Below are 15,722 nucleotides of genomic sequence, written 5' to 3' on the forward strand. Positions count from 1 at the left end.
GGGGGCATCCCCTTTCCTGCCAGTGTCCTACCCTCTCCAGTGTAACTCAGTCACCTTTGAAGCTGCTGAAAACCGTATGTGGGATGAAGCCACAAGTCATCAGCATTAATGGGACTCTTGATCCAGGGGGAGTGCTGCTCTCAACTTTCCTTCAAGGCATATGGATTTTTTTAAAAACCCTTTTCATTAACTCTTGAGCTCCTCTCAAACACACCCATGGAGTGACAGGAAATGAGGCTGAGTCAGGCCTTAATTCTGGGCTGGCCATGCCCATGTGGTGAGCCAATAGGGCTGCTGTCATCAGCACCAAACAGCTGGGAGAATTTATGACCTGTGACTCGGGCTTCCAGGGATCCTGAGCACATCTGCAGGGAGGTAGGGGGGAAGGCCTGCGAGCAGGGACCGGCCCTCCTTCTCTGCAGCCAGGAGCACCAGGACAAGGCCTCGACTCCAGCGGCTCTCACGTCCTCCCACTTCCATTTCTCCCAGGGCCTTCAGGCCTGCACCGCCCTTGAGAGCCACACTCTGCACTCCAGGGAAAGCGCCAGCTCCCCAGAGGAACGCCATCACCCGACCCTGCAAACCCCGGCGGCTGCTGGACGCTGGGACACAACAACGTGTCCTAACTCTCCAAATAGCTCCAGAGCACTGGAAGTTTCAGTTCAACAGTCATCAGTGGCTTGAAAGCCTTCAAATTCAGAAATGGGCTGAACAATGAGAACACATGGACAGAGGGAGGGGAGCATCACACGCCGGGCCCTGTCGGTGCATAGGGGAAGAGGGAAGGGAGAGCATTAGGACAAACACCTAATGCATGCGGGGCTTAAAACCTAGGTGATAACCTAGATGGTGGATGGGTGCAGCAAACCACCATGGCACATATATACCTATGTAACAAACTGGCACATTCTGCACATGTATCCCGGAACTAAAAGTAAAATAAAAAATAATAATAATAATAAAGAAAGCATCACACACTTTCTAGGCAATTCCTCCTCCCCCTGTATGGTTGAATGTAGGAAAAAAATATCTCCCTCCCACGGTTAGTTAAGGATCAGACTCACTGTTCTAATCTTGCCTGTACAAGTTAGTAGCTCCGTGGCCCTGGACTATTAGCCTCTCTGTGCCTGTTTCCTTTTTTCATAAAAGGAGGCAATAACAGTACCCGTCCTGTAGCTTTGTTGTGAAAATTAAATGACATCTGAGATCATTAAGAAAGAAAAGAAAAGAAAAGAAAAAGGACGGGGGTGCAGAGATCTCAGCCCGGTGCTTCCCCAGGCCTGCAGCCTTTTCTCCTCCTGTCTTTGTCAGATAGAGCCAGCCACTCCAAACTATACTTGGTGAAAAGAAAACGAGCAGAAATTCTCTGTAAAACCTCTGGCAACAAAATGCAAGCTCGGAATTGAGAATTCTAGGAGGGTCACTGACCCTCTATGTTCTCCTCCCTCCATGTCTCGGACCCCGGGCCGGCTGCATTTCCCCTCCGCCCTTCCTCATCTTCCCACCCAAGCTGCCCCTCGCCCCGTGTCCTCAACAGCGAGCTACTGTGGCATCCACTCTGACCAGCAAATGCTTCAAGAGTTACAAACACTCTCATCAGCACCCGACTCTGCATCTCCAAGAGCTGAGGGCTCACAGCTGTCCCCAAGCACATGGCCCTTCAACTTCAAGGTCCAGCTGTCAAGACTAAGAAAGCAGCCTGCCGGGGCTTTGCTGCCTCTAAAAGAAAGACACAGCAGAACGTGACCCACGTGTGACCCTTTGAAAAGCGTCTGTTTTGGGCTAACTGGACATATAAATGCAGCCTGAGATTTTAAACCAAGTTATTTCATTTTTAAGTTGAAATTGATTCCAACTAATATCTTAATATTGGTATTTAGTATATTTAATGTTGAATAATATCAAGCATTAATTTGATACTATTACTTTATATACTATTTATATTTATCTACTTTATGAAGCAGACAGTTGCTGTGATATTTTCAGTTTGAATCAAGCCCTGAGCACTGAGGTAGCCCATCTCAGAGGCAAATGGCAGCACTGGAATGGCAACTTAGGATCTAGTTTCAGGATTCTGGATTACAGTTTTCCTGCATTGAATAACTGTCTACTGAGGACTGCCCAGAAGCCCAGTGGTCAGTCCATGCAAAGCTTCCACACTTTGTCTTCAGGAACAAAGGCGCTGACTCTCAGAACCCCGACACACACTCCCTGCTGCCCTCTACGCACACCAGTAGCTATTTCACAGAAAAAATAAGTATGTCACGTAAAGGCATTTTTCTGTTTGTTTCTGGGCTTCTTGATGGTGACTAACATGCCTAAGAAGGACGCCACACAAAAGCAATCTTTCCTGCGGCCTGTCAGGGTACACAGGGCCCTAAGATGTCCCAGGGGCGCCACACAGAGATGTCCTGTCACTTCCTGGCCAGCACCCAGCGTGCCTTCAACAGCAGCCTCCCTGAGAAAGCAGTTCCAGGCAGCATCCGCCCCCTGCAGCCGTCCTGAAAGACAGGGAAGCCCTGCTGCCTGCTGCCCCTGCAGGAAGGCCCAGAGCTCTCTGCGTCTCTTGGGCTGTTTCCTTCACCTAAAGGCTCTGCTGCTGCCTGCCCCGACTCCTGAGGGCAGAAAAGCCCCACCCTGTGTGAAGGCCCAGCCCCAGGAGCACTCTCAACCCCTCCCACAGGGCTGCCTCTAGGCCCTGCCTGCGGGCCACACACCCTGCCCCCAAGTGACTGCTACGTGCAGTGGTCATTTGGTTTCTTTCATGTCAAGCACAGTGGCAGGCCAGGTGGAAATCAAGGTCTCCGCTCCGTGACTTACAGCTGGACGATCCTGGCTGCTAATTTACTCACTCTAAGCAGAGACTCAGTGAGAACCAGAGGCCACCGTCCACTCTGCACCTCTGCTCTGAGGATGAGGGCAGCTCCCGCAGGTGAAGCCTCTAGCATGCCCTTTCCGGTATTTAGTGCATGTTGGACGGCAGAGCTTACTAGTCATTAGGGCCCCAGAGCCTGTGCTACCTAGAAACAAGCCCGTAAATGTTGGCGGGAATGGAGGGTCCGCATGTGAGGCCCAGCCCTGCCCGTCACAGGAAACGGGAATCCCAGGGGTCCCAGAACATAAGCAGATGCGGGAAACCACCAGAGAGCCCGTTCAAGCCAAGTCATTTGATTTTTGTCTCCATTATCTCAATTTCCTACTTCACTTCACAGGACGGTGCTTCATCTTCTAGCTGAAATCTTATTACTGCGCAACACCTACCTAAGAGACAACTTATAATTACTGCCCGAAGTGAAAAATTGACCTCCTCACCACCGCCCTGGCTGAGCAAGGCACGCGAGATGCACTCGTCCGCAGAGTCTGGGCACAGGGAGCGGCCGTGCGCATGCCATATGGGCCACCGCTCCCGTCCCACCCAAGAGCTCAGGGGCAGGGCCGGGCCCTGAATTCAGGTCTCTCCTAATTAATGGTCAGGCCATCAGAGAGGCCTGGAAGTGCTGTGCCACCAGGAACAGTAGCACAGCCAAGCCAGGCAGGGGACTCCTCTGCTTGTCCCCTGCATGAACTACATGGATCCGGGCCATGGCTCTCGGCTCCTTCTCACTCCCAGGGCAGACACCAGTGTCATGTGGACCAGCATATCACCCTGGGCCTCCCAAGAGCATGTGAACATCACCACGTGGGGAAAAACTACAACACGCCAGGTGTAACCACCACATGTCAACGACAGTACAACCCTAGCCACGAAGGCCATCAAAGGAGATACAAGGAAATACAGCCCTGATGCAAAGGTGATGATGCTAACACCTGCCAAGGCCCAGAGGCAACACTGGTTTTCAGTTATATTATCTCTCTTACTTTTCTGTGTTTCAAAAACCTATCAGCGAAGCAAAAGCAAGCTCCAGCTCCCAGGCGTTGCACTAACGCAACACGCTGCCACTCCACACTCTACGCAGGGGCAGACAGAGGCAACGAGCCCCTCCTCACAAGCCTCTTTCCACAGCACTTTGAGGACCCCACTGCAGAGGACCCCCACATTCCCACCACCCCGAGCTCCTGAAAACACTGAGGGAAATGCGTCCCTTTGTTGCAGAGCCTGAGGTCTCGCAAGGACACACCTGGCCCACGGGCTGAATTCTAACCTGATTTCATAAGACCAAAACCCACAAACCCGTAATCTTTTTCCGGAATGAGTCATATGCCAAGATTTGGGGGAACAGCCCCCATGTTCACCAAGCTACCCTCCAGCTACATGGCGCGTGGTTTTCATACCAACCAGGACAAGCTTAGGCTCCTGGAGTCCTCATGCTGCAAAAGGCCTCGGTTTCAAGCTCTTTCCTCCAAGAAGAACCACCTCCTCTTCTGCCCTTGTCCTGACCTCAGGGCTTGACCCCTTGATACCCTGCTCCCCAAGACACAGGCCCTCCCTGCCCAGCTCTCTCGGGCACCGTGCGGCCCCCCACCTTGACGTGGTAGTGGGCATCCAGCAGGATGTTCGCGGGCTTGAGGTCCAGGTGCAGGAGTGGCGGGGCCATGCAGTGCAGGAAGTTCATGCCCACCGCCGTCTCGTGGATGATGCGGAACCGGAGATCCCATGGCAATGGCTCCGAGGCCAGCAGCTTTTCCAGGGAGCCCGTCTCCATGTACTCCATGACCAGGCCGACAGGTTCGCGGCAGATGCCATACACAGGCAGGATGTAGCGAAACTTGGCCATCTCCATCTTCTTGGCTTCTTCCAAAAGCTCCATGCGCTCCCTGAAAAAGTTCAAAGGCATGAAGAACACGCAATGGTCACTCAGCCACAAACATGGAACAGCACCCTGGCCAGAAGACGACCGGCTCCAGAGGGCTGAGCAAATGCCTCAAGTGCACACACATGGGGCACACTTCAATGTCACATCACGAATGCAGGGCTTTCCAGAGTCTCAGTCCTGAGGCTGCTGAAATGTACCTATGCATCACAGGGTTATCACAAGTGAGGAGGAGGGAAATTCTAATCGTTTTACAGGTAGCACTGATAACACATGTGGGGGGTCCACGTGTGTGAATAATTCCACAGGCAGCCATGAGCCAAGGCTTGGGGGTCTCAGAGACTGCAGGTGCAGGCCGATAATCCCTTCTCCTGGGAGGAGGGAAGAGAAGTTGAGGTTCCACTCAAGGTTGTAACTAGGCAACTAGGCCGGGCACGGTGGCTCATGCCTGTAATCCCAGCACTTTGACAGGCCAAGGCGGATGGATCACCTGAGGTCAGGAGTTCGAGACCAGCCTGGCCAACATAGTGGAACCCCATCTCTACTAAAAATACAAAAATTAGCCAGGCATGGTGGCAGATGCTTATAATCCCAGCTACTCAGGAGGCTGAGGCAGGAAAATCACTTGAACCAGGGAGGCAGAGGTTGCAGTGAGCTGAAATCATGCCACTGCACTCCAGCCTGGGCGACAAAGTAAAACTCCATCTCAAAAAAAAAAAAAAGAAAAGTTGTAACTAGTTATGTTCAAGGAACCCAACTCACCTTCTCGGTTTAAGCCCAATACCTGAGTTGGCCCAGTTATTCCTGAATCCAACCTCACACTCAAACTAATGAAACAGCATAGGTCCAAAGCATGGGGTTGCCAACGGCCAAATCCAACCAGCCATTTTTTAAAATAAAAAATATAGGCTGGGTGTGGTGGCTCATGCCTGTAATCCCAGCACTTTGGGAGGCCGAAACAGGCAGATCACGAGGTCAGGAGTTCGAGACCAGCCTGATCAACATGGTGAAACCCTGTCTCTACGAAAAATACAAAAATTAGCTGGGCGTGGTGGCGCCTGCCTGTAATCCCAGCTACTCAGGAGGCTGAAACAGGAGAATCACTTGAACCTGGGAGGCGGAGGTTACAGTGAGCCGAGATCGTGCCATTGCACTCCAGCCTGGGTGACAGAGAGAGACTCCATAACAACAACAACAACAACAACAACAACAACAACAACAACAACAAATATATATATATAGAGAGAGAGAGAGAGAAAATGTAGTAAAATAGACATAACATAGTATTTATTATTTTAGGCATTCACAGGTGTACAATTCCCTGACATTACCCACATTCACAGTGTGGTACAACCATCACCACTATCTACACCCAAAACTTTTCCATCATCCTCAACAAAAATTCTGCACCCATTAACCAATAACTCCTTCCCTCATCCCCATCCTCAGTAACCTCTTTTCTACATTCTAGGCAAATTCGTATAAGCATAAGCATATAAAATTTGCCCTTCTGTGTCTGGCTTATTTCATTAAGCATGTTTTCAGGGTCTATTCACACTGTAACATATATCAAAACTTCCTTTTCATGGCTGAATAATATTCTGCTGCATGAATGTACTGCGTTTTGTTCATCTGTTCGTGGGTGCGGGCCATTTCCACCTTTTGGCTCTCGTGGATAATGCTGCACATCTGCACACACTGGGGGACAAACGCCTGGAGTCCTGGCTTTCAATTCTTTTCGATATATACCTAGGAGCAGAATTGCTTGGTCACAGTCTATGTGTCACATTTTGAGAAACTGCCAAATGGTTGCCCACAGCGTGCCACCACCTTGTTTGTATAAATAAACTTTTACTGGAAGAAAGTCTCACTCATTCATTTAAACACTGGCTGTGGCTGCTTTTGCACTTCAAAGGGGAGAGGAGTCCTTGCAACACAGGCCCTGCGGCCTGCAAAGCCTAAAATGTTGCCTCTCTAGGCCTTCGTGGAGAAAGTTGACCAACCTCTGGTCTAAGGTCACTTCCCTGGTGCAGCCTGTGTTTTCACAGACTAGAATCCCAGTGCAATGGTCTGTATTAGCATCATGGGTCAAAAGTCTCAGAATGCGTTCAGAGTAAGAGGCTGAATCCCACGGACGCACGTTGGCCATGCAGGATCGAGATCAGCAGCCCCAAACACAGACATAGTAGAAAGCACCTAGGAAGCTGGCTGGAATGCTGGTTCCCAGGCCTCACTCCTTGAGAATGCGTTCCAGGTTGGGGCTGGAAAATCTGTTTTTTTGTTTGTTTTTCTTTTTTGAAACAGAGTCTTGCTCTGTTGCCCAGGCTGGAGTGCAGTGGCATGATCCTAGCTCACTGCAACCTCTACCTCCCAGGTTCAAGTGAGTCTCATGCCTCAGCCTCCAGGGTAGCTGGGATTACAGGTGTGCAACACTCAGCTAATTTTTTGTATTTTTAGTAAAGATGGGATTTTGCTGTTTGCCAGGCTGGTCTTGAACTCCTAGGCTCAAGTGATTTGCCCGCCTCAGCTCCCAAAGTGCTAGGATTACAGGCATGAGTCACCGTGCCCAGCCAATCTGCTTTCTAATAATATAATAAGCTCCCTAAAGGAAATATTCAGAACCACACTAGGAGAGATCCGACCTCCTATAGCAGGAAACCCAGCAGCTCCATGTCCACGCACAGGCCACGCAAGGCAGCTGGCTGGGGTGGCCTCCAGACAATTCCCCCAGAATCCAGCGTCCAGCCCAAGTCCCTGCCTATAACCCAGTGTCCGCTGCCACAGCAGGGGGCTCTTTTGGAGCTTGGACACAGGCCTGCTCCTCCCAGTGACAAACCCGGGAGCAGGTGCTGGGAAATCACTCAGTGGCTCCCATTTCCTCGCCTGCTGGTGAATCCAAAACAGTGCCAAGAGAACGCATCCATTTCTTAATGATCTGACCGCCCCTGCAAGAGTTCAGCCCCTCCTAGGCTTCCCTTACCATAGTGAAAACACTTTCCCTGCAGGAAAGGCCAGCAAGAACCCCTGGATCCTACTGTTTAGCTCTTGCTGTGGAAATTCCCATACATCGGACAGGTACCAAAGGCTCGGAGATCTCAGCCTGTCTGCCCCCCGACAATGCAAGCCCTGCAGCTAGGGCTCTGCGCCTCAGGACATAGCCCACTGGCTCTCAATTAGAGGCAACTTCACCCCCCAAGAAACACTGGGCAATGTCTGGAGAGATTCTGGTTGTCACAACTGAAGGATGCTACTGAGCATCCTACAATGCATAAGACAGCCCCAAGCTAAGAATTACTCAGCCCCAAATGCCAATGGTGCCAAGATGAATAACCCCGATGTAAACCAAGTGAGTGCATTTTCAGCCAATAAACTACTACTGTCCAGAATCAGCACTTCAGTACTCCCAGCACTCACCTGACCTATATTTTAAGCAGTTCTGTGTATTGGCAAGTGCTTGCTTGAATCCACCGTATGTCAGAACTAAGGACAAGAGGTCCCTTTCCCGTCTTCATGGTGTTTACGTGTACCCTCTAAGGAAGAAGATGGAGAATTACCCCCAAAAGAGAAGTGTGGTTGAAAAATCTAAGCCTCTTGAAAGGAAGGTCCAGGGAGCTATGGAGAATCAAGAGAGATCCAAAGTCAGAAGTCAGTGTAGGAAAGGGGCCCTGAGAGAATCAGGAAGGCTGAGACCTGCGCAGAGTCCAGGGGCACCCGGGAGGCCAGCAGAGAGGAGCAGTCGCTGTGGATCCCCTTGGGCTTGGCAAAGCAGAGAGTGGAAGCCAGGAGAGCACACACACTCTGTTGGAAGAATCTGCAGGACGGGTCCATTGACTGCACGTGGAGGAGAGAGGCTTGCAGGACCTCTCTGGAGCTGCACCAGGGGTCACTAGGCAGCTCTCTACGGTGGACGCGGGAGCACCCCAGGAGGAGCAGCTGGGGGGTGTGGGGGGTGGGCAGGTCGAGTGTGTCTGAATACACTCAAGGAGCAAAGAATCCCACTGGCCTTGGGAACAAGTGAAGCAAGTATCAGGAATGAACGTGAAATTATTATGAGACAAAACTTAGGGGAGCACGGCCTGCTTTCCTAGCGCTCTGGTTAAATGACCAACTAATGGAAAACAAGATGCCCACCAGTGTGCAGTGCTAGCCTGTGGGGGTCCCTGGGCTGAGCTGAAAGCTGCCCCATCACCGGCATACCGTCGGCTGCTTCCTCCCTCCAGGGGAAATCCCTCTCCCTGCAGCCACAGGCTTGGGCCAGGCTCTGGGACCCATCAAGGGATGGGGGTTGCAGATCAGATCGCGGGACTCTCAACCCTGCTCCCAGTCTCAATGAGCATTGGGAAAAAAGGAAGACGAGGGCCTGATGCCAATGTCAAGCATCAGCTAAAATGAAACCGGTCACCAAAGAAGGAAAATGACACCTCTCAGCTCCCGGCCTTTCTCCTCCTCTGGGAGCACCGGTTGGCTGAGGCCCTCGTTTGTTATTTAAAGGAATACCAGCACGACTTCCAGCCCGGCAACTGCCACCAACTTCCAAACCGTCGGACTGGGACATGGTACCGGCTGCTGCTTCTCTTTATGTCTTGTTAAGAATCAGAGTTATGATTTGTCTGTTTCCGATTGCTCAAATGTGGCCAGCTTGCCGCCCCTCCCCTACCAGTGTGGCCTCCCTCCTCCGGACACTCTGCCCCGGGGCGCTGGCGAAAGTCCTTCCACAGGACTCAGACCCACATCCACTGTGCAACCGTGTGAGGCACACCCTCCTCGCCGGAGGGTTTCGAGGAAATGACAATTCGGGTGCTTAGAGGCCAGCCATTCGCAAGGGTCATTTTTCCACATTAAGTAGACATTCTGAGAGCGAACTCTCTAAGCCAAAGCTGACTGATAATAAACACGTATTCTGAGAACAATGTCAATCAAAGGAAGGCTGAGTCGCTTATTAAGTGGAAGCTCTGAGCCACTCCGCAAATAGTGTTTTCTTTTATTTGCCCAAAGGGCTTAATACATAAAACCCCGGTGACTTCTGATTGCAGAGTGAGCTCATTAGCGACTCTAACAGCTACGGGCTGGCAGCAGTGCACACCCCTCCCCAGCGCACCGAGTTCAGCAAGTACTTTACTCTCCCTGCCCTGGGCTCTTTCTGCAGAACGGAGACCCCATTTACCTTACTTTAAAAGAAACAACAAACAAACAAAAAAGGGCCACTGCTGCTAGTTGGCTCCCGAAAGCGGATCCCGGCTAGAATCTCCTAACGGAGTCCACCCCAGCTTTGCGCAACTGCCTGAAGGGAGCCCAGCACGACTTCCCCCTTCCAGGGGCCACACATTTGAGGGCATTTTCTCGAGGAAAATCAGCTGTCCTGGAAAAAAAAGTCATTGTTTCCGTGGACAAAAGTGTCGTGACAGCATGATCCAAACTGGCTTGGGGTAGACAGGATTCCAGCCGAGGAAGGGGGTCCCGGGACCGCCCTGTGGGAGATCTGAGGCCCAGGAGTGGGGGTGGGGCGGCTCCCTTGCCTACCAGCCTGGATTTCGCTCAGAAGCACCAGCATGTCCTCAGAAACTTTCCACACTGTTTACCATCCAGTAACCACTGGGCCAAAACCCACACGACCCCTCCTTCCAGCCCCTCTCCAGGTGCTCCCTAGGTGCACATCTGGGAAACTCCAGCGGCTTTAGGAAGCTCCAGCCCTTCTGGGGTCGGGTGTCGCCCGGCGGCATTTGCAATTCAATAAGCCTGAAAGGGCCTCTTTGCAACAAGCTGCAAGAAGAGGCTTTTCTGATCAGGGAGGTTAAGAAGTGCTCAGGTACTCGAAGCACAGAAATAACCCACCAATTGCTTTTGAGCAATGGCACTATTTTTTTTAATACATTTTTTTCTCCTAAGCAGTGTTTCTGGCTTATTTTAACGATTCTGGCTTATTCTGATGACCACACAAAAGGAACTGTAGATTTATTACTATTATCATTATTTTAAGACGTGGAGAGATGCCGAATCCAGCCTAGGTGCTGGGGTGGCGGCCAGGGAGCACAGAACATCGCACAGTCACATTCGCACCGTCTCCAAATCGCATTTCTTACTGTTGACAGTGAAGTCAACGTTTCTGGGTTGACCAGAAGCCCCTCTCGTCGGTGTTAATTAAAACACAACCTAAAAACTGTGCCTTGCTCCAAGTGCAGCTACGCTTAGGCACAGTTCAGTGGGGGTGGCGTCCTATTCCCCTCTCCTTCGCTGCTGGTGAAAGCGTTGCTAATTCTGCTTCCACGCAGGAACGGGAAAAGCCCCCCCTCCCCCGCAAAAGTGTCCTGGGCCCTGTTTTGGGTTCCACATGAAAAATCTCTGGGCATTAATTAGGATTAACTTGGGGTTCAACTTTTTAAAGATACGGCGAGTAGCACTTACATGAATTCGGTTTTCTCCTCATTTAGGGCTAGCCAAAGTGTATTTCGCCCTCCCAGGGAGGGCAATGGAGTAGCGAGAAATACGAGAAATATCATCACACCAATCATCTCTGAAAGGGACTTCCTAAAGAAGTCCCAAGGTTCTTCTCCAGGCTCAGAAATTCCAAAGACCTGTGGACCAGGCCAGCTGCGGTTTCCCCTGCAAGCACGCATCCTGGAAAGGGGGAAAGAACGCCCCGGGACATGGTCTTGTGCAAGCGGAGAAGCAATAAACGAAGGGAAAAGTGAGAAGCAGGGAGGTGGGGGAGACGGTGAGACCGCTCAGGTAACAAAGAGCTCCGAAGGAGAAACCTAGCAACTACCTTCGGGAAAATGCGGCCGGAAAATGTGTTTCATCATCTGTTAGCCGATGCCTCTCAGCGAGGCCTTCTGCACACCAATCCAATTATGTTCCCAGGGAGCCTCGGAGGGGTTCCCACACGGCTATTTTTAAAACTGACAAGAAACGGGCTTGTCCAATCGTCAGCTCTGTTGTTACAAACCTGGGGTTTGCTCAGGCTCGCCCCGACCAGCCGGGGCTGAATGTGGCAGGAGCGTCTCCCAGCCGGCGCCCCGCAGGCACTGGCTTCTTCTGAGCATCCCCTTAGCTGGGGGCTGGTAGGGGAGGAACGGGGCCTTTGGGATCACTTTATTCTCTCCAAACTGATCACAGCACCCATCCCTACACCCCACCCTAGGCCCTGTGACCCCCACAATGAGGGTCAGCCAGGGAGGCCAGCTGCCTCTCCAAAGCCACCCCACAGGACCCTCCGAGGCACCGAGCCCCATGATGAAGGTAATCTCAGATCAATGGGGTGTCACCTGTGAACTCCCAGGAGGGCCCCCTGGCAGGCACTTCCTGTCCCTGGGAGCCTCGCCAAGTGTCTGGGGGCTGGGCGGCCCCCCAACCTTTCCTGCACAGCAAAGCAAGCTCACATGGCCTGGCGCAGCCTGCTCATCAAAGAAGCCCCGAGCAGGTGCTGTGGCCAAGGGCTGGCTAAAGGCCGGGCCCAGGGGAGCTGCAGGGAGCCAGGAGACCCCAGACCACCTTGAGAGGCAAGCAGCGTTGGCCAGTGAAAATCAGCCTCACCTGCACCTGTACCTGTGCTGGCTCCTATGTAACAAGTGGACGAGACCATCACTGACCCCCAGCAGCCTGGAAGAGGGCCAGACCCATGTGTCAGGGGTGAGAGGGGCTGTCCTTCCAAGAAGAGAAGCAAGACTTAGGCAGAAGGGGTACAGGGCCGGGGGCTGCACACAAAGACCCTAGGAGAATCCTATCCCCCAATTCAGGGAACATCTTGCAAATATGAGGGGCTGGGGTGGGAGGCAGCTCGTCAGAAAAGCACTGAGAAATGTGGCAGGGCAAGTGGCACAGCAACTACTTCAAGGCCTAGGTACAACCTTGTGAGACTGCAATGCAACCAGCTCCTGGAGCACAGTGGGACTGATGTACATTCCTAACAAGAACCTCAAGCTCAATACAGTCAATAATTAACCTAAAGGAATCAGCTTCACAAAGAGCCGGGGTTTGACCAACTTCTCAGAAAGATCAGCCACTGCTGCACATGGCAAAGCCCCAACCTACTCTACCAGGCCCAGCAGAGCACAGGAGGTGAAATGCTTCCTGCTAGGCGATGCTGACCTCGACCTAGCCACCTGACATGCCACCACCTGTCTGCTTTGGGCAGGGTAGGAAAGGCTTCCAGTTAAAGTACAAAACACTTTTCAACCAAGCTATGCAATATCCTAAGTGATCCACCTCAAGTGGAGAAAGCCTCCCTCCAACCAGGCCACCCAAGAAATAAGGGACTGGTCGCTAGAAATAACAGAAGATCCTAAGGATGTGAGCTGGTGAGTCAGTCCAGGTAGGTGCTTGTTTACTTTGCTCTTCCAATACAAGAAAGTGGTTTTAAAATTTTCACTGATGATTAAAGCTCACACACATCCCCAAGAGATGAAACGAATGCCCCTATGGAGAGGGTTCCCTTTCAGAACCTAACCACTGGCTGGTATTCAAAGTGGTTTGGATTTCATCAAAATAACCACAGCACCCCTCCTGGCCTGAGAAGTTCCCAGAATCTGAGGCAGGGGAGAAAAAGTGCACAGCCTGGGCCAGCATCTCACCATTGAACTAGTGGTGATTTGATGACACTCGTCACCACTCTACTGATGTTTCCAAGAAACACTGGATTTGAGGGTTACGGCAAAAAGCCACCACTATCTCTGCTGTGTAGTCTCCTAGCCAAGGACGAAAATGCAAAGGGAGAGGACAGGCCTCTCATCCACAGAGGCGTCACAGTCACGGCATGGGGCTGCAGCACGCACTGCCACCCCAGACACCGGCATCACAACGATTCTGCAGAAAAGCTGGGGCTTAGCGGCCCCATCACTCAATCAGCCGAGCATTCGAAACCAGGTCTGCCAGGCAGCAAAGGCTAAATGGTATTTTAAAAAGGGGTCGCTTCTGGGTGTATGTGTTCAAGGAATCTCTAGGTAAAATATAAGCATAGCTTCCATGTAGAATGTAAGCTTCATTAAAGGATAAGTAATTAAAATGTGCTAAATTGAGCCTTACATATAAACCATCAAAATCAACTGTAAACAGTGAAATCTACAACAACAACGAGGTACTGTTCAAGAACATTCTCCCTACCTCTCAAATTATGCACAGACGACAACCGACCCACCGAATTTAACACGGGCGGCTCTGCGTCCTTCCCATTCGTCTTTGTTACCTTGAACACTCCTGCTAGGTAGGTACAGGCAGGTTCCATTCTGACTTTTGGACTGGGAAACTGGGGTGCAGGAGGGCCCCATGGCACGGCCACAGAACTTGAATGCAAGGCCCTTCCCTAGCGGTTCGGTCTCGAAATTAAGTCAGCTAAAACGAGAGTGTGCGGCGAGGAAGCGCTGGGCGGACGGATCAACACCCCGGACCCCGTGCCGGACCCCACTGCCAGGCCCGAGCCCCGGAGCTCCAACGCGCAAGCGCCGGGCGCCCGGGAAGCCTCGCCCGAGCCAAGCCGAAGCTTCCGACCGAAATAATTACTGTCTTACACCAATTTGTGTTCCAACGTAAATTACTAAGTAAGTCGAACGGAGGCTAACTCCACTCACAAAGCCCAGAGGCCCACACGGCAATTTTTCTAAGCCCTGCGCAGACCGCAGCGCCCCGGTGGGTCCCGGGCGGGCCGGACGCGCCTCCCAAGGGCGCGGGTCCGAGGCGCAAGGCGAGCTGGAGACCCCGAAAAACCAGGGCCACTCGGGGAGTGTCAGGAAGCACGACTGGGCGCCTTAGGACGTCCGGGCAGACGCGGCCCCCGAGGAGCCCCAGAGGAGCCCCCTGACCCGGCCCCGACGTGCGCGATCGCGCCCGGGCTCGCCAAAGCCCCCGCGCCCCTCCGGCCGGGACAGGCCGAGTGGACACTGTCGGAGCCCCGCGGCCTCGCCGGCAATTGGTTTCCCCCCACGAAGCTGCTCCGGGGGTGAGTTCGGGAGAGAGAGGCAGGACCCCGGGACCAGAGCACCCCGACCCCGGCCCCGGCCCGGGCCCCAGCCGCCCCAGCGCCCCGCCCGGGCCGCTCACCTGTCGTCGACGTGCAGGCTGGGCGAGCACTTGATGGCCAGCCAGGTCTTCCAGTGGACATGGCGCACCTTGTACACCTGCCCGAAGCCGCCCGAGCCCACCTTCTCCCAGCCCGTGAACTCGCCCGCGTCGAAGGTGCGCAGCAGCCCCAGGGCCCATGGGGTCCCGCCGTCGCCCTCCATCGCGCGCGTCTCGCCAGCGCCGCGGCGTTTGCCCAGGTGCCCAGGTGCGCGCTCCGCCCTGTTACGTCACTTCCGTAGGTCGTCCCGGCCCCAGGCCCCGCCCACTTCCCCGCCCCCCGGGCGCCCTCTCTACCAGCGCCCGGTGACTGCGGACGGATGAATAGACGCTCCGGGTCACTGCGCTCTCCCCTGGGTGCGCAGAGCTTCTCACGCTTCTCACGCTTCTCACGGGTCTCGACGTGCGCATCGGCTGCCCTGCTTTTCTTTGCTTTTTTTTTTCCTTAATTGCGGAGTCACATGCAGTTGTAAGAAATCATTCACTTTGCCCAGTTTCCCCCAGTGTTATCACTTTGCAAAACTTTGCCAAAAAAAAAGTCCAATCTCACAACCAGGATATCGACTTTGATACAGTCACCGATCTTATTCAGTTTTGCCGTTTTACTCGTCTTCCTTTGCATGTATTAGTTTTACACAATGTAATCATCTGTGTACCTTCCCGTATCCACCCCCACCTGGCCACTCCTGTGGCGATTTTACAGCCGCACCCCGGAGCCTGGCATCACTAATCTTTCCTCTATTTCTAAAATTGTTTTATTTCAGAAATGTTATGTTTAGATACAGGAATCATACAGCGCCTAATTTTTTGAAATTGGCTTTCTTCACTCGTCAGTCTAATTCCCTGCAGGTTCACGTCTTGCTTTTTTACACGAGTTTCCTCTTAGAAAGTAACTTTTTTAAAAAAATTACCCAACAGCAAATC

General features: G+C 52.6%; 1 protein-coding gene across 1 annotated transcript in view; it reads right to left on the reverse strand.

Moving 5' to 3' along the window:
• RIPK4 (receptor interacting serine/threonine kinase 4) overlaps nt 1–15,425 on the reverse strand; it is a 28,177-nt gene extending 12,752 nt beyond the window's left edge. Inside the window, exons 1-2 of the mRNA XM_003823897.5 lie at nt 14,781–15,425; nt 4,464–4,755 (exon numbers count right to left, since the gene is read on the reverse strand). Coding sequence (XP_003823945.1) covers nt 4,464–4,755; nt 14,781–14,962 — 474 coding nt within the window. The 5' untranslated portion in view covers nt 14,963–15,425. The remainder of the gene's footprint in view (nt 1–4,463; nt 4,756–14,780) is intronic.
• Nucleotides 15,426–15,722: the final 297 nt, after the last annotated feature.

This window comes from Pan paniscus, chromosome 22 (assembly GCF_029289425.2).
Source record: "Pan paniscus chromosome 22, NHGRI_mPanPan1-v2.0_pri, whole genome shotgun sequence".
Classification (NCBI taxonomy): domain Eukaryota; kingdom Metazoa; phylum Chordata; class Mammalia; order Primates; family Hominidae; genus Pan; species Pan paniscus.